Source organism: Crocuta crocuta, unplaced genomic scaffold, assembly GCF_008692635.1.
Source record: "Crocuta crocuta isolate KB4526 unplaced genomic scaffold, BGI_CrCroc_1.0 scaffold348, whole genome shotgun sequence".
NCBI lineage: Eukaryota > Metazoa > Chordata > Mammalia > Carnivora > Hyaenidae > Crocuta > Crocuta crocuta.
This window is the reverse complement of record NW_027529573.1, coordinates 1,079,106-1,100,944: the sequence shown is the minus strand read 5'-3', so window position 1 is coordinate 1,100,944 and position 21,839 is coordinate 1,079,106. Positions and strand designations below refer to the sequence as shown.

At 49.6% G+C, this 21,839-nt stretch overlaps 2 protein-coding genes across 9 annotated transcripts in view; one reads left to right on the top strand and one right to left on the bottom strand.

Moving 5' to 3' along the window:
* SFI1 (SFI1 centrin binding protein) overlaps nucleotides 1–19,557 on the top strand; it is a 101,756-nt gene extending 82,199 nt beyond the window's left edge. For 4 of the 7 annotated variants that reach the window (XM_077761555.1, XM_077761550.1, XM_077761551.1 and 1 more), the window contains 17 exons: nucleotides 5,922–6,003; nucleotides 6,302–6,480; nucleotides 7,506–7,581; nucleotides 8,047–8,142; nucleotides 8,613–8,689; nucleotides 9,352–9,454; nucleotides 10,884–10,980; nucleotides 13,661–13,821; nucleotides 14,267–14,341; nucleotides 15,272–15,346; nucleotides 15,451–15,627; nucleotides 15,707–15,966; nucleotides 16,643–16,747; nucleotides 16,844–17,069; nucleotides 18,335–18,672; nucleotides 19,159–19,270; nucleotides 19,346–19,557. In XM_077761555.1, coding sequence (XP_077617681.1) covers nucleotides 5,922–6,003; nucleotides 6,302–6,480; nucleotides 7,506–7,581; nucleotides 8,047–8,142; nucleotides 8,613–8,689; nucleotides 9,352–9,454; nucleotides 10,884–10,980; nucleotides 13,661–13,821; nucleotides 14,267–14,341; nucleotides 15,272–15,346; nucleotides 15,451–15,627; nucleotides 15,707–15,966; nucleotides 16,643–16,747; nucleotides 16,844–17,069; nucleotides 18,335–18,672; nucleotides 19,159–19,270; nucleotides 19,346–19,450 — 2,344 coding nt within the window. In that variant the 3' untranslated portion in view covers nucleotides 19,451–19,557. Of the gene's footprint in view, nucleotides 1–5,921; nucleotides 6,004–6,301; nucleotides 6,481–7,505; nucleotides 7,582–8,046; nucleotides 8,143–8,612; nucleotides 8,690–9,351; nucleotides 9,455–10,883; nucleotides 10,981–13,660; nucleotides 13,822–14,266; nucleotides 14,342–15,271; nucleotides 15,347–15,450; nucleotides 15,628–15,706; nucleotides 15,967–16,642; nucleotides 16,748–16,843; nucleotides 17,070–18,334; nucleotides 18,673–18,766; nucleotides 18,846–19,158; nucleotides 19,271–19,345 lie in introns of all 7 variants that reach the window. The other 3 variants (XM_077761553.1, XM_077761554.1, XM_077761552.1) reach the window with 3 other exon arrangements.
* The window catches only part of PISD (phosphatidylserine decarboxylase), a 35,878-nt gene continuing 33,542 nt past the window's right edge, over nucleotides 19,504–21,839 (bottom strand). For both annotated transcript variants that reach the window (XM_077761557.1, XM_077761558.1), the window contains 3 exons: nucleotides 21,685–21,831; nucleotides 21,303–21,463; nucleotides 19,504–20,757 (listed from right to left, as the gene is read on the bottom strand). In XM_077761557.1, coding sequence (XP_077617683.1) covers nucleotides 20,533–20,757; nucleotides 21,303–21,463; nucleotides 21,685–21,831 — 533 coding nt within the window. In that variant the 3' untranslated portion in view covers nucleotides 19,504–20,532. The remainder of the gene's footprint in view (nucleotides 20,758–21,302; nucleotides 21,464–21,684; nucleotides 21,832–21,839) is intronic.

Here is a 21,839-nt window from a genome sequence, read left to right as displayed (position 1 = left end):
AATGTAAAGGAAGAAAAGAAAAGAAAGATGTTTAATTGTTCAAATAGGAGTTTTCTTGATATATTATTGTGTGTTTTTGTTTTTAAGTTTATTTATTTTTGAGCGAGAGAGAGCGCACAAGTGGGAGAAGGGCAGAGAAAGGGAGACACAGAATCCAAAGCAGACTCAGAGCCCGATGTGGGGCTTGAACCCACAAACCCCAAGATCATGACCTGAGCTGAAGTTGGACGCTTAACCGACTAACCCACCCAGGCGCCCCGATGTGTATTATTGTTTTTAATTACTAATTTGATTCCGCGGTGGTAGAGAACATACCTTGTATAACTTCAGTTTTTGAAGTATATTGACACATTTTGTGGTTGTATATATGATATATGTGGTCTATTTTGGTGAACTTTTATTTTTTCCCATGTTCACATTAAAAAAATTTTGTTTAACCCAAGCTGTCAGCACAGAGCCTGACATGGGGCTTGAACTCACAAACTGAGATTATGACCTGAGCTGAAGTCTGACGGTCAACCAACTGAGCCACCCAGTCACCCTATCCCATGTGCACTTTAAAAGAATGTTATACTACAGTTGTTGCATGTAGTGTTCAATAGATGTATTTTAGGATGATTTGGTTGGTAGTCATCTTCAAATTTTTATATGCTTACAGATTTTTTTGTCTGCTTGTTCTCTCAATTACTAGAGAGGATTGTTAAAATCTCTGGCTAGGGGACTCCTTGGTGGCTCAATTGGTTAAGCATCTGACTCTTGATTTCAGGTCATGATCTCAGTGGATGTCAGATCAACCCCTGTGTCAGGCTTTGTGCTGGGCATGGAGCCTCCTTGAGATTCTCTTTCTCCCTCTCCCATTTGCATGAGCACACACACTCTCTCTCTCAAAAAAAAAAATCTCTAGCTATGATTATGGATTTGTCTATTTCTCCTGGTAATACTATCAGTTTTGCTTCATGTTTTTGGAAGCTCTGTTATTTGGTCCATATACAGTTAGAATTGTTATGTTTTCTTCATAAATTGCCCTTGTATTATTTTTAAATGAACCTCCTTATTTTTGGTACTATTTCTTTTCTCAACATCTACTTTGACTTAAAATATTCCCACCAAATTTTTTTATATTTACAATTTACATGGTTTACCCTTCCCACTCGTACTTTCAGTTTATCTGTTTGTCTTCATTTTTAATAAAGCATGTCTCCTGTAAACAGCATATAGTTGGAGTTAATTTTTTATCTAGTCTGACAATTTCTGCATTTTAATTAGTGTGTTTATATTTAATGTAGTTGCTGATATGGTTTGGCTGAAGCCTACGTCTGTTTTTTGTTTCTCCTGCCTTATTTATTTAAAATTTAAAAAATAATAAAAAAATAAAATTTTTTAAATTGTTCATTTAAATGAAAATTTTAATTGTTTATTTAAGTGGACAATGATAATTTTTCATTTAAAACTTAGCTTACATAGAAAGTTTTAAAATTTACNCCTGCTCACGCTGTCTCTCTCTCTCCTAGAAATAAATTTTAAAAAATATTTTTAGAAAATAAATAAATAAAATAAAAATAAAAAATAAAATTGTCCTTCTAGGGGCACCCAGGTGGCCTCTATGTGGTCTATTTTTAACAAACCAACTCAGTTGGTTGAGTGGCTGACTTTTGATTTTGGCTTAGATTATGATCTCACGGTTTTGTGGGTATGGATCCTGTGTTGGGCTCCATGCTATCAGCAGGATCCTCTTTTTCTCTGTGCCCCTCTCTTGCTCGTGCATCCTCACTTGCTCGCTCTCTCTCTCTCAAAATAAATAAATAAACTTAAAAAAATTGTTATTCTAGGAAGTACAATTACATCATTAATTTATTACCTATTTAGTTCTATTGTAGCACTTCATGTTAGGTATAAGAAAAAACAAGGGAGCCTAGGTGGCTCAGTCGGTTGGGTGGCCAGCTTCGGCTCAGGTCATGATCTCACAGTTTGAGGGTTCGAGCCCTGCGTTGGGCTTTGTGCTGACAGCTAGCTCAGAGCCTGGAGCCTGTTTCAGATTCTGTGTTTCCCTGTCTCTCTGACCCTCCCCTGCTCATGTTGTCTGTCTCTCTCAGAAGTAATAAAACATTAAAAAATTTTAAAAATATATATAAAAATAGTAGAATTCCTTTCCTCTCTATCCTTGAAAGTTATTTGTTGTCCTACATTTTACCCATGTAATGTTACTGTTTTTGCTTTAAACAGAGTTCTTTATTAAAAATTAACAGAAGAAAAAAAAAGCCTTTTATATTTACTCACATATTTTCCATATTTAATATTCTTTGTTCCTTCCTATAAATCTGAGTTTTCATCTGTATGCTTTCAGCCTGAAGAAGATCCTTTGACATTTTTATAGTGTAAGTCATCTGGAGATGAATTATCTCTGCTTTTGTTTATGGTTCTTTCACTCTCTCTCTCATTTCTAAAGGACCTTGTCCTGGCAGTGCCTGGGTGGCTCAGTCCATTAAGCGTCCAAGTCTTAGTTTCAGTTCAGGCGATGGTCCCCCAGTTCCTGGGTTTGAGCCCTGGGTCAGGCTCCATGATAACAGTACAGAGCCTGCTTGGGATTTTCTCTCCTCTCTGCCCCTCCCCTGCTCATGCTCACTCTTGCTCACTCACTCTCTCTCAAAATAAATAAATAAACTTAAAAAAAAAGAGGACCTTTTCCTGGATATAGAAGAATGAATTGAGTTTCCACTCCTCACTCCCAAGTCTTTTAAAGACATTCTTCCCTTGTCTTCTGGCCTCCGTTATTTCTGCTGTAAAGTCACCCATCATTTGTATTACTCTTCCCCTGAATGTAATCCGTCTCTTCCTTTGCCTTTAAGATGTTTTTATGAAGCTTTAGTTTTCAACCGTTTGGAGTGTGATATGTTTTAAGTGTAGTTTTCTTGTGTTTATCCTGCTTGGAGTTAGTTGAGCTAACTTGAATCTGAGGTGTTTCCCCCTCCCTCACCAAATTTGGAAAGTCTTCTACTATTATTTCTTTAAATAATTTATCTGTCCTATATCCTTTCTTCTCTCCTTCTAAGACTCTAATTACACAATGTTAGACTACATAATATTGTCCCACAGATCACTGACACTCTGTTTAGGTTTTTTCTATTATTTTTCTCTCTGTTTTTCAGATTGGCTACTTTCTATTGATCTTTCAGGAGAAAGTCTTCAGTGGTCTCTTTCCTTCACTTTCTCATTTACAGCTCATCCAGTAATTTTTTCTCCTTCAGCTATGGTACTTTTGAGGTCTAGAATTTTCTTTTCTTTTTTTTTTTTCCCAACTGTGGTAAAACATAATATAAAACTTAGCATATTGGTAATTTTTAAGTATACAATTCAGTGGCATTAAGCACAGTTGCAGTATTATGTAGCCATCACCACTATCCATTTCCAGAACATTTTCATCATTCCAGACAGAAATTCTATATCCATTAAACATTGACTTCCCACTTCCATCTACTCTTAGCCCCTGGGAACCTCTCATCTACTCTCTGTCTCTGAATTTGGCTATTCTAAGTATCTCATATACATAGAATTGTATAATAGTAAACCTTTAGTGTCTGGCTTATTTTACTTAGCATAATGTTCCCAAGGTTTATCCGTGTTGTAACATGTATAAGAATTTCATTCCTTTTTATGGCTGAATAATGTTCCATTATATATGCCACCATTTGTTTATGCATCTGAATGTTCATGGGACACTTGGGTTATTTCTACCTTTTAGCTATTGTGAATAATGCTGCTGTGAACATCAGTGTACATACATCTATTTGCATTCCTTCTTTTAGTTCTTTTGGTTATGTACCTAGAAGTGGAGTGCACTGAATCATTCGGTAATTCTACATTTACTTTTTGAGGAGCCACCACATCTATTTGCTTCCTTTTTGTAGTTTCTTCCAAGATTCCTTGTCTAGTAGCTAATTTTCTTCATCTTTTAAGTACACAAACTTGGGGTGCCTCGGTGGCTCAGTCATTTGGCTTAGTCAGACTCAATTTTGGCTCAGGTCATGATCTCCTGGTTTGTGAGTTCAAGCCCCACATTTGGCTCTACTGAAAGCATGGAGCCTGCTTGGGATTCTCTCTCCTCTCTCTGCCCCTCTCCTGCTCTCGTTCTTTCTCTCTCAAAATAAATAAAACTTTTTAAAAAATAAGTACACAAACTTATTTATAATAACTTTATAAGTGTTTGCTGATTCCAACATTTGGGTCATTGTCTTTGTTGACAGCTATTTTCCTTTAAAGGGTTTTGCATTTTATTCTGTCAGGCAATAGTTGCTGTTTCTTCTGGTGGTTCCTATTGATCCTATCAGGTATGGTTCTGTTCTTCGTGTGTGTGTGTGTGTGTGTGTGTGTGTGTGTGTGAAGATTTTATTTTTTAAGTAATCTCTATATCCACCATGGTATTTGAACTTATCGCACTGAAATCAAGAATTGCATATTCTATCAACTGAGCCAGCCAGGCACCTCATGTGTGAGGCTTTTTAAATTTTATCTTCAGTATTAGGGCTTGGGTCTTATTACTGAAACTTAGCCTTTCTGAATTCTGAGGTTCTCAGCAAAGTCTCTCCATTCAGGCTGGGCCAGAACTCAATCTCCCCGCCCTTTCCAACCTCTCTGGTCATTTCCATCCAGCTATCAGCCCTGAAGCAACCACTGTGCTAGGCCTCACAGAGCCTGCCTGTTACAGTCTTAAATGTGGATGGAGCAGACTCACATAGAAGTTTGGGTGTTCCACCTTATGTGTAAGGTGTCTGTGAGCAGGCCTCTGGGGCAGGGCAAGTTCTCCACCTGCCCAGGTTCAGGAAGGCCACATGTGTCCATATAGTCTTTCCCCCCCTGCAAGTCTTCAACTCTAGTCTTTACCTCAATTCTGTGAAACTGTCCTGCTCTGCTCGGACTCCCTCCCCCTGCCCCCACTGTTCAGAACGTGCCCTCAGCCAGAAAGCTTGGGCAGCCAGGGAGCTCACCTTACTTATTTCTCATCTCTAAGGATCACAGTCTGCGTTGCCTGTTGTCCAGGGCTGAAAACAGTTGCATCATATACCATGATTTTACTAATGCACAGCTCCTAATGGCTGTTGACTAGTTGTTCCAGTGGTGCTTTTGCAGGATTTGATGTCATGGTGAGCAGGGAGTCCTAGGCAGAGGTGACAAAGCAGTGGTTTTCAAACCTGTCTCTTTGTCTACCTCACCTGGAACACCTGTTTTCAATGTTTCCAGCAGCCCACTTCAGACCTACCATTTCCTGGGGCCACAGTCAGTCCCAGAGGCCTGGCATCTGTTTTCAACCACTTCTCCCAGGGATTTGTGTAGCATCAACCTGGCTGGTCAGAATGGACTAGAAAGGCTTTCACTAATGATCATTGAGCACTGAGTAATTCAGTATGGAACTGAACTGATGAAGAGCCAGGGTCTCGAAGATCGTCTTTTTCATACCGTGTGAATGCTTACCTGACAACCAGAAATCACTTGGAGAGTATTGCGTTGTCTGTGGTGTTTCTTGGTTACTGCTGTCTGTTTTCCTTGTCTTTCTCTTTCCTTTCACCTATCTCAACTTATTCGCCTCTTTTTTTTTTTAATGTTTATTTTTGCAAGAGAGACAGAGCACAAGTAGGGGGAGGACATAGAGAAAGGAAGACACAGAATCTGAAGCAAGCTCCAGGCCCCAAGCTTGTCATCACAGAGCCTGACGTGAGGCTCAAACCCATGAACCATGAGATCATGACCTGAGCCAAAGTTAGATGCTCAGCCAACTGAGCCACCCAGGTGCCCCATCAACTTATTCAATAGCATAAGAGGAAAAATCCAATTATTTGGAACTTCCCTTTTTTTTTTTGTAGTTGCTTTGTTTTATTTTAAGTCTGTTATTATGATATATTTTCTTTTTTTTTTTTTTTTTTCTTCAGGGAGACGTTGGAGAGGCAAGTATTTGCTATTTGGTGGCAGAAGATGTTTCAGCATCGGGAAGACCACCTGACAGAGAGAATGGTAAGTGGCCATCTCTGAGGAGGCCGGACCTGCTTCAAGCCTTTACACTCACTGCCTCTTCTGCTCTGGATGTTGCCTGGAACCCAGACCCATACTGAGGGGTGTCCTGCCTATGACCAGGACTCATGAGACAGGGCAGGGAATAGGGTGCCTATTGACTTTGTCAGTGGAGTTTATATGTGGCTTCTGGGCCAGTGCAGCTTGTTAAGGCCCATGTCTTTGGCCTGTAGATTCTTCTTGGCTCCTGTACTCCCTGCTACTTGACCCACTCTGTTCTCTCCCTGCTGTCCTGCCCCAGGCCATCCTTCATTCAGAGCAGGAGCTTCTGCGAAGGTCCTGGTCCACGTGGCACCAGCGGGCAGCAAGATGTCACCAGGAGCGGCAGCAGCAAGCAGTGGCCTGTGCCTACCACCACCACAGACGGCTCAGGAAGGCTTTTTCCATCTGGAGGGAGAGTGCCCGAGGGCTCAGAACAGAGTGAGGGACCGTTGCTGGCCTAGACCATCAGCTCTGAGTGCCCATCAATCAGCTCTGAGTGCCCATCAGAGGGTCTTGCTTATTAGCCTAGACTCTGGTTTTAAGTTCCAGAAATCCTACCTGATACAGTCTATGCAAAACCAGGGCTGTAGTGAAAGGATCCTAGGGTACCTCATGGAGCTCCCAGCCTCAGGAACTCAACTAGGGAGAGACCTACTCCATTGATCTGAGGTCGTATCCATTGGATGCATCCTGCTCACTGGTAGGGGCCCATTCAAAGTGACCGTAGCCAGGGAGTAGAGTGATGAGCCCGTTTCAGGATAGCTGACCCCCCCAGGACCAGCAGCTGTGGCCTGGGAGCAGGCTGTGGCAGTTTTTACCAAGCCATGTGGTTAGAGCCAGGGCAGACAGCCCACATGGATACTGCAGACACTGTTCTGCTTTGATGCCTTTCTGCACCCAATTTGTGCTGTGAGGATCTCCCCCACTCTCAAATTTTGGCCACATTTAACCTCCTCCTAAGTTGCCTGCACATGAATGCGCTTGAGTGGTACTTGAGCACTTTAGTTGTTTGCAAAAGTTTTTTTTTTTTAATGTGTATGCATGCATGTGTGTGTGTGTGTGTCTATGTGTACATTTACTTTTTTTAAAAATTTTTTAATGTTTTATTTATTTCTGAGAGAAAGAGCATGAGCAAGGGAGGGTCAGAGAGAAAGGGAGACAAAGAATCTGAAACAAGCTCCAGGCTCTGAGCTGGCTCCCACGAACCGTGAGATCATGACCTGAGCCAAAGTCGACCGCTTAACCCACTGAGCCACCCAGATGCCCCTGTTTGCAAAAGTTTGATGAGGTGCTCACTTTCCTGACAGGAGAGCCCACATCCTTTGGCAGGTCTTCAGAGGTCTTGATCCCCCTCTCCCCCAATTTAAGAACCACTAGGTAGGGGCCGGGAACTATAAGGGGTACCTATCAAGAGGGCCCTGGCCAGGTCCAGACTGCCGTGCTGATTCCAACCTTCCCCATAGGACAATGGGTCTAATGCTGGCTGCAGAATTCCACTCTGCACGGCTCCTCCACTGGGCCTGGAACAGGTGGAGGGAGGTAAGGCTTTGGCACAGACGCCCCGCATGTGGTTGTGGCTAGGCAAAGCTATGTGTTAGCATGACTCAGAGCGGACATATGGTTTCTCTGTGGCCTCTTGGCAGCCACCTGCCACTGAGTATGGGGGAGAGGCCAGGCAGCAGAGGAGCAGGCACTAACCTGGTTTTGTGAGGTGATTGGCTCAAAGTCCCTAAAATTCTTTTAGATTCTTGCTTGAACCCACTGAACATAAAATTCCTGGTCTAACCATCTACAGGCATCCTAGTCAGGGTAAAAAGTATTTAGACCATCACCATTGCCTGAGCATTTACCTCGAGTCAGGCACTTGCCCCACCTGATCCTCACAAAGCCTCTAAGAGATATCTATTCAGAAATGAGGACTTGGGGCTGAGTACCCAAGCTGGCTGTAAGACACAGGCACAGCTGAGCCATCTCTGGGCCCCTGGCCCTCCCTTCTGTCCACAGTGCCTGGCCCTGCGTGGTTCCGAGCGGCGGGAGCTGACGCGTGCCAGCCTGCATCACCAGCACACCTTGATGCACAGGGCGCTGTACGCCTGGGGGGTAGGGGCTGCTGCTTTCCTCAACGTCCCTCCTCCCCTTGTGGCGGGAGGGCAGGGGATGCTGGAGTCTTCGCTTCCCTTCCTTGTTCTCCCTGCCACTCCCAGAGCAAGTAATTCCACAAGCCTCACACAGAGCAAGGTCCCTCGACTGTGGGTCTTATGTCCACAGGGCTGAGCTCTTTTAACCTCGCTCAGCAAAGTAAAAACAATTGGTGTTGGGGGTACCAGCCTTACCGTCCAAGTGGCCTCTTGTCCGGGAGTCCAGTGGCTTGACGTCATTAGGTGAGGATTTAGCAAGACCATTCTCTCCCGGTTGTCTGGGCACTCTTCTGGCCTTGGGATCCTGGGCTCTTGGCCTCTGCCCCCATCTGTGGTGAGTGCTCTGGGCATCACAGCACCTGTGAGGCCTGCCTGGCCATAGGGAGTGGTGTGGGCCCACCACTGACTTCTAGTCCTCTTGGTCTCCCACAGACTTACCAGAGGCAGGTGCAAAGCATCCTACAGGAGGTGGCGGCCAGGGAGAGCCAGCACAAGAGGCAGCTGCTATGGTGAGTCTCGGCATCTCTGGGCCCAGCCCGAGGAACGGGGACAGACTCCAGAGCCAGGCCAGCTGCTCACAGCATGGCTTTGGCATTTCCACAGCAAACACCCCGTTCGTTGGTTCATCTCCTGTCTCGAAGCCCTGCTGTGTGCAGAATGTAGCCTTGAGGAGGCAGCTGTCACCTGGACATCTGCAAGAGCTCCCACTTGCCTTATTCCTCTCAACACTGCTCCCTCCCCTGCAAGATTAAGCACCTCCTGCTCCAGAGCTGCAGTGGCTTCCTTCACCTCAGCCCCCTCTCACCTGCCTTCCTGCTTGGTCCTCCAGGCCTTTCACTGATTCCAGAGGCATCCCTCACACCCTATTGTCACCTGCTCTCTCAGCTCTAGCTCCATCATGAGCCCATCCTCCAGCTCTTGATAAACCAGACCCTACACTCAACTGCTTTCCAGCAGACCTCCCTCATTCTGCTCTTTCTTTTCTTTCCTCTGGATTTGTTTAGCACATCGTATTCCAGGCTGCCTGTCAGTGGTGGGTCTTGTGGACTTAACCTTGTACCTTGTACCTTGATTGAGGAATGAGCTGAAGAACCAGAAATGATTCATGGAAACCTTGCACTGTCTCTCCACACTGGTGTCACCCTCATCTCCCTGGCCTGTGTTCCTACAGGAGCATGTTCCATCGTTGGAGAGAGAACACCGTGGCCCGTGTGATTGAAGCAAAGAAAACCTACCAAGCAAGTGCTCACTATAGGCGGACCTTGTGTTCCAAGGTGAGGCATGAGGAGACCAGCTGGTCACCCAGAAGGGTTTGGGACCATGCTTCTGCAAGGGGGTGGCACCAAAGATTTGCACTGAACGTGGAACCTGAGAAACAGGCTAACTCACCCTCCTCTACACATACATTAACAACCATGTGAGCATTTACTTGGGTTTTATTTATTAACTTTTTTTTACTGAATTATGAACCAATATCCATTAAAACAAAAACATTGAGCAAACTGGTTCTTACCAGAACCAGTATTTCCTACACATGGAATTTTCCACTGGGACAAACTAAGCGTGCTTCTATTTGTCAGAAGAGGTTGCTCACTCCTCATTGTGGGCTGGTTTTGTGGTTGCAGAGCTTTCTGGAAAGCATAGGGCACCCCAGGAATGTGAGATTGTTGTTCATCATCAGTGAGAAGTGGCTCCCAAATGCCATGTGTGGGGCCTTTCCCATGTGCTAGAGGAGAGAGGGCATGCCAGGATGCAGCTGTAGGAAAAAGGCATGTTACAGAACAGGGGAGAATGACAGAAGTGGTCCCTAGACTTGGGGATGTTTTAGAAAAAAGCAATTTCCCAGGAGCCCGGAACAGCAATGGTTCACCTGCTGGAAGGCCGGGGGTTGGGGGGAACTGATACTGGTCCTGACAATGCTGAAGCCTCCCGAGGATGAGGAAGAGTGACATAAAGTCAAGGCCTGTTCTGTTGTCAGAAAACCTCCAAGGCCAGCCCTGGAAGGAGAGTCAGGACTCTGCTTCAGGGCTCAGAAGGGAGAAGGCCTTTTTGCGCAGAATGGAGTTTATGCCTGGACAGCCAGTGTCCCCTGGCTGCTTTACTTCTTTGTAAAGTGTTCCATTAGTGTGATTTTATGTGTGTCTCAATCAGTGTGAAAGACTTGCATGCAGGGGCACCTGAGTGGCTCAGTTGGTTAAGCATCTGACTCTTGATTTTGGTTCAAGCCCCATATCAAGTTCTGTGCTGACAGTGCAGAGCCTGCTTGGGATTCTCTTTCTCTCCATCTCTCTCTGCTCCTCCCCCACTTGTGCACTCACTTGCTCTCTCTCTCAAGATAAGTAACTTAAAAAAATTTTTTAACTTAAAAAAAAGCTTGCATGCATATAACATATAGTTTTGCTTAACAAGTAATAATAGAACAAAAACCCACATAATGACTTGGGTCATTTTACCTGATGGCACATAGAAAATTTAAGTTCTTCTATAGAACAGTCCCATCACCTGAGATACTGGGCTTCCTGTGGGTACTGGGGGCTTGGTCATTGCCTGTGATCTATGTGGCTGGCTGGTGTTTCACAGAATGTACGTGTGTGCTGTGTCCACACCTGGGCTTGTTCTGTGAGGAGCTGCCAACACAGATCGGGTGTCCTGGGAAGTCAGGATGTGCCACGATCATGTCTCTGCACTTCATCTGCCCCTTAGGTCCTGGTCCAGTGGCGGGAGGCTGCATCAGTGCAGATATACTACCGACAGCAGGAGGACTGTGCCATTAAGGAGGTCCAAAAGGTGTTGGATAAGGGTAAGCAGAGTTCCTGGAAGCTAGGGAGAGGACTGTGAAGAACACAGAACTGTCTTCTGTTCCATTTGTTTCCCCTCAGTCTTTATATTCTTCTGTGTGTGAGTTTCCTGTTGCTAAAATAACAAAGTACTTTAGACTAGGACGTGTAAAACAGCAGAAGATTGTTCTCTCTGCATTCTGGAGGTCCAGTCCGAAATAAGGGTGTTGGCAGGGCCATGATTCCTGTGAAGGCTGGAGGGGAAAGTCCTTCGTGGCCTCTTCCAGCTTCTGACAGCCCCAGCGGTCCTTGGTGTTTGTAGCTTATAGACTCGTTACTCCAGCCTCAACCTCTGTGGACGCAAGGCTCTCTTCCCTGTGTCTGTGTCTCTTCTTAGAAGGATACCTGTCCTACTGGATCAAGAGGTCCACTCTACTCCAGGATGGAGTCAGTAAATTGCGCTGACCCCCTTGCTAAATAACATCAACTCTGAGGTTCCAGGATGAAGATGAATATGGGAGGGGTTAACTGTTCAAACAGTACATCATAGCATTCTGTTCCCAACCAGTTGCCAAATACTTTGTGTTCATTTTTTTTTTTTTAATGTTTATTTTTGAGAGAGAGAGTGTGTGTGTGTTGGGAGGAGGGGCAGAGGAAGAGATAGAATCCCAAGCAAGCTCCGATGTGTTAGCAAAGAGCTTGATGCAGGACCCAGACTCACAAACCACGAGATCCTGACCTGAGCTGAAATCAAGAGTCAGATGCTTAACCGACTGAGCCACCTAGGTACCCCAAAATCTAATTCTTAAAAAGGGGTCAAGGGTGGGGTGGTTTTGATGGGAAAGTCCTTCCAGGGGCTGGCTACTTCTCAGGTCAGTCTGATTACATAGGGTCCTGCTTCCTTGTATGTTTAGGGGGTAGTGGCCTTGAGTAGTCTGACTACCTGCTAAAAAAAGCCTGGGGTATATGGTCCAGACAGGAGCAGAGATGAGATGCAAAGAAACTGAGACCCATGTCCCTGAAGTGGGGTATCCAGCACTCTGAGGGGACAGCCAGTGGTTAGAGTAAATGAAGATACAACTGGAAGTGAAAACAAATGGAAATGGTTTAAATCAGACCATAGGGAAAACAGATCATGTTGTTAGTTTGCTCCAGGACAAAAATTGAGCAACTTTGGTTGGGTTCTGACTGTCGTATTTGTGTTGATAAACACAGATCTCTGCTTTCCTCTGGGTAGAACCCTGGGGTCAAACATCCCTCACTTGCTCCACCCCCAATGTGCTTCTCTGTGTCCTCATGCTGCCCCTCACTCCAGAAAGCAGTGCTGTGTTTCCAGTCCACTCCCAAGAAAGAAGCTGAGGGGTTCAGCTCATCCCTTGGCCTCTGTTTGGACAGAGCTTTGGCATCAAGCACTGCAGAGGCCTTGCCAGTGTGTCAGGCGTCCACACCCGGCCCTGGTGGCCGTGGTGGGTATTAGAGGTGACAGGCACAGGGTGAAGCCTTAAGCTGCTTCTCTCCACAGGACTGAGGGGCAGGCAGCTTTCCGTAGAAGAGAGTGGCACCACGTGGTGGGCCCTGCGTGGGACCAATCATTACAGGTGGTACAAAGGATTTGGGAGACCATGTGACAGGACACTGTGCTCTCAGCAAACCACAGATGCACACTCAGTACCTGTGGAACCATTTCTGGGCTTAGTTAAGGCCTCGGGTCTCAGGCACACCTTGGCAGCCCAAGGATGGGGCCGAGTGCTGGGGGAGGATGAACTCAGGGCAAGGCATTATAAAACATATTCCAGAGTGCCTAGTACAGGCAGGGTCAGATGCTGGCTGTGTGACTTCGGCAAGTCCTCTTGGAGCCTCAGTTTCTCCATCTGTAAAATAGGGGTAATAGTGCCTGCCTCTTGGGGTGGTCATTTGGATCCAGTGAGACACAATAGGCACACTTGAAACAGTACCCAGCAAGTTATCAGCACTTAGTACTAATGCTTACTTCCAGGCGTGTGAATCCTCCTTCTCTGCTCTCTCCAGCAAGTCCCCACCCCATCTTGGCATCAGTTCCCTGGTACCAAGACTTTCCTGTTGTCTCTAAAAGAAACTTCTCTCAGGGCCTAAGAGAAGGGAAAAACCTAAAATAAAAAAATAAGAACAAAAGACAGAAGAAAATGCTTTCTCCCTCAAGAGAGAATCTGGTGACATAAAATACAGTATGTAGCCTCTGCCTGCCTGCAGTGCCCAGAGAGTCAGAGGACATGGTCCGGCAGACACTGTGCCTCCTTTTGGCCTGGCTTGAGCTGCCTGGACTCTCTGAGCCTCAGTCTCCTCCCTGGCAAAATCGAACCATGGCACCCCACTCCCTCAAACTGAGGCAAGGGTCTTATCCATGCTCCCAGCAGCATCCTGAGGGTGCTCTGTACAGGCGCTGTAGACACGTGGCTGCTGTGTATAGGCTGGTGGCTCTGGTAGGCCCTCGGGGGGCACAGCAGTAAACAACAGACCTGTTCCGGCCCCCAGGGTGCTCACAGCTACTGAAGGTGGTCAGAGCCGTCCTCACAGAGTGGCCACCATCCACATGTGAAGGTTTTACAAAGTGCACCTGACACCCCATCGTACCCCCACACGACCTTTTCCACTCTCTGAACTTCCACCATTGCAGACTTGTAGAAAACCTCCAAAAGAGCACACTCTGACTCAGATCTGCCTTAGGCTGTCTCAGGACCTGGTTTCGGCGCTGGCGGGACCAAGGCCAGAGGGCAGCCCAGCAGAGAGCCCAGCTCGAGAGGGCAGCTAGGAATCACCACCGGCGGCTGCTGCTACAGGCCATGGCCCGGTGGAAGGTGTACCATTTGGGCTGTGTCAGGAAGCAGGTGAGGCAGGAGGCAGCTCCCCAAGTGCCGCTGTACAGAGGGCTCTCCAGGCTGGGAAACCACCAACTGGGGAAGAGGAGGGCCTTCCTGTAGAACCCATGACCACCAGTCATGGAGTGCTGGATAGTTGGGGTCCTGTAGGCCCAAGACTACTGGAGCCTGTCTGGGAAGGCTGTGGGAAGCCAGCCTCAGGGTCGGGTTCCCCCAGGCAGAAGATGGCCCAGCAGAGAAATCTGGTTCATTCTGAACCATGAAGTATCAGAGCTGAGAGACCTCCAGAGTCCCCTAGACACCCCTGCCTGGTACATGAGGCCTTTGGCTTCTTCCAAGACGACTCCTGGGGATGGGAGGACAATTTGCTTGGGCCTAGAGCCGCTCACCTTGTGGTTGCACCCAGGTGGTTGAAATACAAGGCCCTGACTGCTTTTGTCTGCTCTCTTCCCAGCTGCTGCAGAGGCGGGGTGCCCAGCTCTTGGCCCAGACTCTTAGCCAGGCCTGTTTCCAGCAATGGAAACAACAGGTAGGAGCCAGCAAAAAGCCCCTTCCCCTTCCCATTGCTTCCCGAGTTCATGTTTAACTTTTTAATTATTATTTTTTTTTTTGTGGTTTTTTTTTTTAATAGTTTATTGTCAAATTAGTTTTAATTATTATTTTTTTTAATTTAAGTAATCTGTACACCCAGTGTGGGGCTTGAACTCACAACTCTGAAGTCAAGAGTTGCATGCTCCAAGGTGCCTGGGTGGCTCAGTTGGTCAAGCATTCAACTTTGGCTCAGGTCTTGATCTAACATTTCGTGAGTTCAAGCCCTGCATTAGGCTCTGTGCTGACAGTTCAGAGCCTAGAGCCTGCTTCAGTTTGTGTGTGTGTGTGTGTGTGTGTCTCTCTCTGCCCCTCTCCCACTTGCACTCTGTCTCTCTCAAAAAAAAATATTGATAAACATTAAAAAATTAAAGAGTCACACACTCCACTGACTGGAGCCAGCCAGGTGCCCCCATATTTAACATTTTTAATTCCACCCTCATCCCAGGGCTCCCCCAACCCTAGTCATTTCCCAGGACTGGCACTTCCTTCCACCTGTGACCTGTACAAGCCTAGTCACTTCGGGGCCCAACTTCTACAGTGTCACATTAGAAAATACTTCAGGGTAATAGCCCAAAAATTAATATGAAATGTATTTTACATCTTCGCCAATGATTTGATAAAACACCAGGCAGGATTGCATCATGCTCAGCAAACCTTCATGTGCAAGGTGTCTGGTGAGCCCAGCACACCGCCCCAAGCTGCTTCCTTCCCCAGGAGCTCTTTGCCTTCGTTCTTGCCAGAGGATCACTCCTTGGCCCACCAGCACTGGGCCCTTCCTAGTGGAGGGAGGGCAGCAAGAAAAGGGTCTCAGAGTGACCAGGACGCTGTGGTCAGGGCAGCCACCTTGAAGGCTCTTTTTGACCCATAGCTGGCGAACAGGAGGCAGGAACAGCGGGGCACAGCCCGGGCCTTGTGGTTCTGGTCCTTCTCACTACAAGCAAAGGTAAGGGGGGCTCCACACTCCACTGCCCCTGCCTCTCCAGGAGAGGGCCATGCCTCAGTGGAAGGTAAGCAAGGTGAACTGGGCCTCATCTCCTTTCCCTGGAGGTGTGGGCTGCATGGCTGGGCTTAGTGCTGGAAAGGAGGAGAAAGAAGGCGCGACTGGAGCGAGCTGTTCAGGCCTACCACCAGCAGCTCCTTCAGGAGGGTGCCATACGCCTCTTACGGTTTGCAGCCAGCATGAAGGCCTTCCGGCAGCAGCTGCATACTCAGCAGCAGGTGCAGGTGAGTCCCAGGTCCCTCACCCCTTCTCTTGGGGAATGGGCAGGACCAGGCATGACCTGACCAGAGAGGCCTGTTGCAGGCGGCCCACAGTCTCCACCGTGTGGTCCATCGCTGTGCCATGCTGTGGAAGCAGAAGGTTCTGGGCCAGGGCAGGGAGCCTCAGCCCCCAACATCCACCATACCCAGCAGGAGAGTGACATTTAACAGTCCCCTTTCCACCTGTGTTGCTGCTGGAGCTGGGGATGCTGCCCTGGAGACCAAGAGGCCACGAGATCCTCAGTCACGGGGAGCTCTTCTCAGCCTGACCCTGGCTGCTGGAGACCCCCAACTCCTAGAACTGTGAGTAGCTCATCCCTTGTCTCGTCTTCCTTTCTTCCTGCCTGGGGCAGAGGCTTGGACTGTACAGAAGGAAGTCATGGCTAAGCTGCTTGGACCCCTCTCTCTGGCAGAATTCTGTCCCATCCCTCCCATTCCCATCCGGCCCCAACTGAAGTAGTTTTAGGAAAAGGAAGAGGCTATAGGGCAATCCTGCTCTCATGCCCCCAAGACCTGCCAGTCTTCCTGCTTCTCCACATATAGCTGAGAAACGGTCTTCCTCTTGGAAACTCCACTGTTTGTGACCTGGCCCATCTCCGCACACTGGCTTGAAGTAACCTCCAACTACCTGAGCCTGGCAGAGAGGTCACCAGTGGGGTAGGGCACTGGCCTGGACCTGTCTGCTCTGCCTCCCTTCCCACCAGCCCTGATAGGCCTGCTCCCACTCTAATGTGGGAGGAGCACCGGGTTGCTGTAGAGGCCAAGTGAGATGATGTAGGTGAGGCATCCCCACATTGTCAGACTCAACTTCATTGGAATTACTGGAAGTACTATATATGGCCCAGGACCACTTCTGGTTCACCTGCTAACCTTGGGCAAGACCCTCTCTTTCTCTGGTCCTCAGTCTCCCTGTAAAATTGGAGGGGTCGGCCTGGGTACCCCAGGCAGCCTAGAGGAACAGGCCTGTGTTTCTTTCCAGCAATGCTGCCCGCTTGGCAAGAAAGCAGCCTCGATGCCCACATTTCCTGCTGGAGCCCGTGCAGAGCCAGGGGCCCCTGGGGTGTCACGCCCTTGGGAGACCAGGGTATGTTGTATGGTCCTAGGATGAGTGGCCCCCCTTCCTTCCTGCTCCTCAGGAGGGTACCGTGGTCTGACCACCTCCTGCCCTCCCTCTGCATAGGCCTGAGGCACCGTGGGAGTGCAACCCAGGTGTGGCCCAGTCAGAGGGCCCTTCTCTGATGAGGCCTTTCCTGCCAGAGGCCTGGACAGCACTGGTCCCGGGCAGCCCCCAGTCCAGGGCCCTACCAAGTCACCCTGGCGTAAAGTCACCCCTCACATTGAATATGGGCCCAGAACTGCTGCCCCCTTCCTCCTTCATGCCATGTGCGGTGGAAGCGCCTGCCAGGGTAAGTCCTCCTGGTCCCCTGGGGTCTCATTCTTTAGTCTGGCCTTCAGTGCTCTTCCTCATGCACTCAGTGCTGTAGTTGAAGCTGTACTCACTGCTACCAGAGCACTGCCAGCTCAGGATGCAGTGGGGCCACTCATACATTCACCAAGTGTAGGTGCCCCTGTCTTAGGGACACAGTATGGAAAGGCCACTGAGGCCCCCACTTGTGAAGCTTCTATGCAAGAGATGGAGACCAAAGTGCTCCAAACATAGATGAAGACACTGCAGATCATCAAGGGTCCTGCAGGCCCTGGGGAAATGACTGGATTTTAAGGAAAGTAGGAAATGGTGGGGCCTGTTGGCTGCTGTGATCCTGTGGCCCAGCGGAAGGTGCTGGGAGCTAGGATCAAGTGGTGGCCGTGGGCAGAGCCCATCGTGGGTGGCAGACTAGGCAGGACCTGCTCTGATGCTCTGATGGGTTTGATAAGGGTGAGGAAGGAATCCAGGATGGCTCCTGGGTTCCTAGCTTGAGTAACTCCAGGAATAATGAGTTCTTTTACTGAAAGAGGGAAATGGGTGGGGAGCCCATTTGGAATAAAGCCTGAAGAGTTTATCTTGAACCTGTCAAGTCTGATATAAAGCAACAAGATTGAGTGTGGCCTTCAGGGAGGAGGTCAGGGCTGGAGGGCAAAACTCAGTCCACGTAGTTTGAAGGGTAAACCCCTGGGACCTAAAGAGGTCACTTGGGAGGAAAGGGGCAGAGGCTCCCTCTGGGCATGTGACATCCAAGTGAAGAGCCTGAGCAGGGACAGCCAGGTGGTAGAGAAGGCACCAGTGCTTAGTAATGGAGATGGTAGCAGGGTCGGGACACCCCAAGAATTGGTGCCCGAAGAGAGCTGGTCAATCATCACCAGAAAGAAATGGAAGGTTGTAGGTGTGTGGTTTGACAAGGATAGTTGCCTTTGACCACTTTTCTCACTGAAGTGCAGGACCCCTGCTCAGAGCAAGGGGGGCGGGGTAAGACAGCTGCTTGGGGAGGTGACAAGCCAGGCTCTGGGAAAGGGGCGGGACTGGCCTGCACAGATGTAGGGTGTTCCCTGAGCTGTTTGTGGGATGTCCTCCCTTCTATCAGGTCCTGAAGGGGTAGGGCCAGGGCCATACTAAGTGAGCTGGCCAGGTCAAGTCCTGTGGCCTCACCTCCCCACATCCCTGCAGTGGGCAGCCTGGGTGCCCCTCCCCAGCCTTCCTTTCCAGCTTCTCTGCTCATCTGTCCTCCCTTTACAGGCATCTACACAGCCCATCACCCCCGGGCTTGTGCCCCAGGCCTCTCCCTCTGCAGCCAGTGTCCCCCACCCCCGCCTGCTGCTTCCTGGGGACTTCATGGGCACTGGTCCCAGGCCAGGCTCTGCACGCACAGGTGTGTGCCTGAGGCCTGTCCATACCGTGAGTGCTCAGGACTCTCCCAGTGCCCAGGATCCCTCCATCCAGCCTTGGCATAGCCGGGAGGATGGTCAAGATCAAGCTCCTTCTCCTGTCACCATGGGCCATAGTGACCTGGAGGCCGAGCTTGAGGGCATCCAGCAGCAACTGCAGGACTACCAGACCATGAAGCAGAATCTCTCGTAAGAACCAGAAAAACCGCAACCGTGTCCCCAGAAGTGGCTGACAGGGTGCTTGGGGTGTTTTGCCTGTGCCCACCCCCCCACCCCCCCACAGGTGGCACCTTTATCCCTCAGTCCAGCTCAGGTCTGCCTCACCTGTGGGACAGAGGATAAAGTGGAGTACAACTTTCAACGTAAGTGCAAGGCCAGTGATCCACCCAGTGACCATGCCCGATGAAGGTGCAGAAAAGACAGGCCTGTGTGTAGAGGGCTTGTCTTGTCTGTGGTCTGGGTCCAGAGCCTGCGTCCCCTGCACCCAGGAAGAGGGACGGGGAGGGGTTCTACCAGGGCCTACCTGAGGTGCTTGCTGAGCTGGTGGTGGAAGCTGGCAAAGGAACAGAACAATCCTCCCCACCCCCACCAGCAGTTAACAGATGTGCTGCTTCCCCAGCTGGAGGTGCCGCCAAGGGCCTGGCCAGGCTGGCAGCAGGTGTCTCACTCCCTCAGGTCCTACCAGCGGCAAGCCAGAAGCCTGCGCCAGTGGCTGGAACTGAGCCAGGAGGAGCCCGCACCTGAGGACCAGGAAGCAGAACAGCAGGTGCAAAAAGAACTGCAGGAGGTGAGGCCCCAGGTGGTCCGGGGATAGCGCCCTCGGCTGTACTTTGTCTCAGTGCAGCCTCCCCTGTTCCCCCAGGTGGAGCTGCAGATCCAGCAGCTGGCCTCTGAGCTCCAGGCCCGACGCCAACCCATTTGTGCCTGCATCACCCGCATCCAGGCCCTGCGGCAGGCTCTGTGCTAGTCACTGCCCCAGGGAGGCCTCAGCCCACCACCAGAAACAACACAAAGCTGCAATGAGTTTTATTTTTTATTTCAAAATGTTGCAATTACATGAATTACTGTTCAGAAGTCTCCCACTTTTCATACAAAAATACTGTGCTACTGATACAGTTGAAAGAGTTCAAATGGCTTCTCCTGCAGGAGAAATTCACAGCGTCCCCAGGAAACCTGAACCCTGGTCCCACTGTCAGTGGCTCCCTAAGGACTGTGTACCTGTAACCTGGGGACAGGTGTGGTAGGCACAGACCCGTTCCTCTGCCTTCAACACAAGCCCCTGAATCAACAGCAGCAACTAACCATGTTTTATGTAGGTCTGGATATGAGGGGGAGACAGGCTCTACCCTGGCCCCCTTAGGTCACCTGTCCATTCACTTTGGACACCATTCAGGGGATTCAGTAACTGGTCTTGCTTACCAGAAAGAGGACTTGCCAGCTCTGGCAGGTCACTCACTGGGGCCTGCTAAGCGCCATGCCATCAGACCCCCTCAGAAGATGCTGGCGGAGTCAAGGATGATGCGTTCAGCCATAAGTGCAGAGAGACAGCTTTTCCCATACGAGCAGGGTGGGGTGAATTGGGAACAGAAAGCAGTTGTGTTAAAGGCCACGTGGCCCTGCTCTGAGGGCAGCACAGCCCAGTCAGTGCAGGGGAGGCAGAGGGGAAGGCCAGAAAGCAGTGATGGGGATACATAACCACTTCTGTCTTACAACAGAAATCAAGACCAACTGAACACCCAGCCGGGAGACCTAGGGTCTCCAGTTTATACAGTAGATTAAAAAAAAACCTCCAAAAGGGAATTTGAGATCATCTTGGCCTACAGGTTTTCTCTTTAGAGTGGGAAGAGGGGCCCACATAGGTCCAGGGTCAACAGGGGCTCTGACCTCATCTACACCTCTGGGACAGCAGAAACTAGTCACCCAGGTCCCGCCTGGTCAGACCCCACAGCCCTGAGACTGTCCCCTCCCTGACCAGCCACGGAGGCTCCCCTCTAAAAGACCCTCCTGTTTGAAAAAGTTCCCTCAGTAGCCACCACCAGGAAGGAAGCTCTAGAGGGAGCCTAGAGCCTCCCCAAACCGAATCTTCTGTCCAGCTTTCAGCTTAAAGTTGAAGTCCTTGGGGGCCTCGAAGATGAGCACGATGGTAGAGCCCAGGTTGAACTCGCCCAGGTGCTCGCCCTTGCGCATGGGGATGCCCTCCTTGTTGGTGTGCGTCACAAAGCTGAAGTCGTTGTAGGAGCCCTTGCTGTAGCGTGGGCTGTTTGTGTGCAGGTCCTGCAGGAGGCCAAGGGCACAGCATGTGGAGTCTGCTCCTGGACTTGGAACACACCTCTGCTGCCTGTCCCCAACCCAGATTGGAAAAGGAGCTGGGGATAGTGACTTGATGGGCCCAATACCAGCTGTGAACTGGGACCCAGGGTAACATGGAGGAATTAGACCCAACTCTTCTCCAGGATGGGTGAAGGGCAGTCACAAGCTGACATCAAGAAAGGCAGCCCCCTCACATACTAAGCCTCCGAGCAGCACACCCCACCCTGAGCTCAATGTTCCTGTTGAGTTCCCAGCAGAAGCAAAGTGCGGGCTGGGAGGTTAAACCCCTCCTTCTCTAACCACCTCCAGATGAGCAAGTGGCAGCACATCTGGGGTGGGGGCTGGCAGAGCAGGAGCCCAGGATCCAGCCCCTCTTCAGAGCAGCAGCTCAGCAAAGCAAGGCCTAGCAGGGGGCCCATCTAGAACTGATAGTCCCAACAAATCTGGCTGCATGGAAGAGGAGGCAGGGGGACTCCAGTGGCCCAGTCCTTGGACCTGGCTCTGCTTACCCGGTCAAAGTAGATGCGTATAGAGCCCACATTGGTGGCCCCCACAGCAGTCAGAGAGAAGAAGCCATGTTTCCAGTCCCCAGTGAGGACTACCCGCTCATTGTGGCAGAAGAGCTCTTTGATCCAGCGGGCCATGCCAGGGTTCACAGACATCAGGGAGCCTGTGGGGGGCAGGAACATTGCTATTCCCCACCCAGCAGGACGATGAGCCTCCCAGAGTTCTATGTCCACCCATATCTTTCCACATGCAGAACAAGCTAGACCCCAGGCTGCACCCTCCTGCCCACACCCAACCAGACTAAAGCAGTCACCTCTGTGCCTCAGCACCCCAAATGTGGAGACCCGGTCCCTTAACACCAAAAAGCACAAGGCTCTGGCCAACCTGGGAAGTGGCGCCGGTGGGAAACAGTCCAGTCAGTGGGAGAGTGGAAGCAGTGGTAGTCCCCTGGGGCCAGGTAGATGACACAGTGGTAGAGTTCATTCCCTTCTCGAGTGACCAGCTGGTTCCTGAAGGAGCCGGGGGGGGGGGCTGCGGGG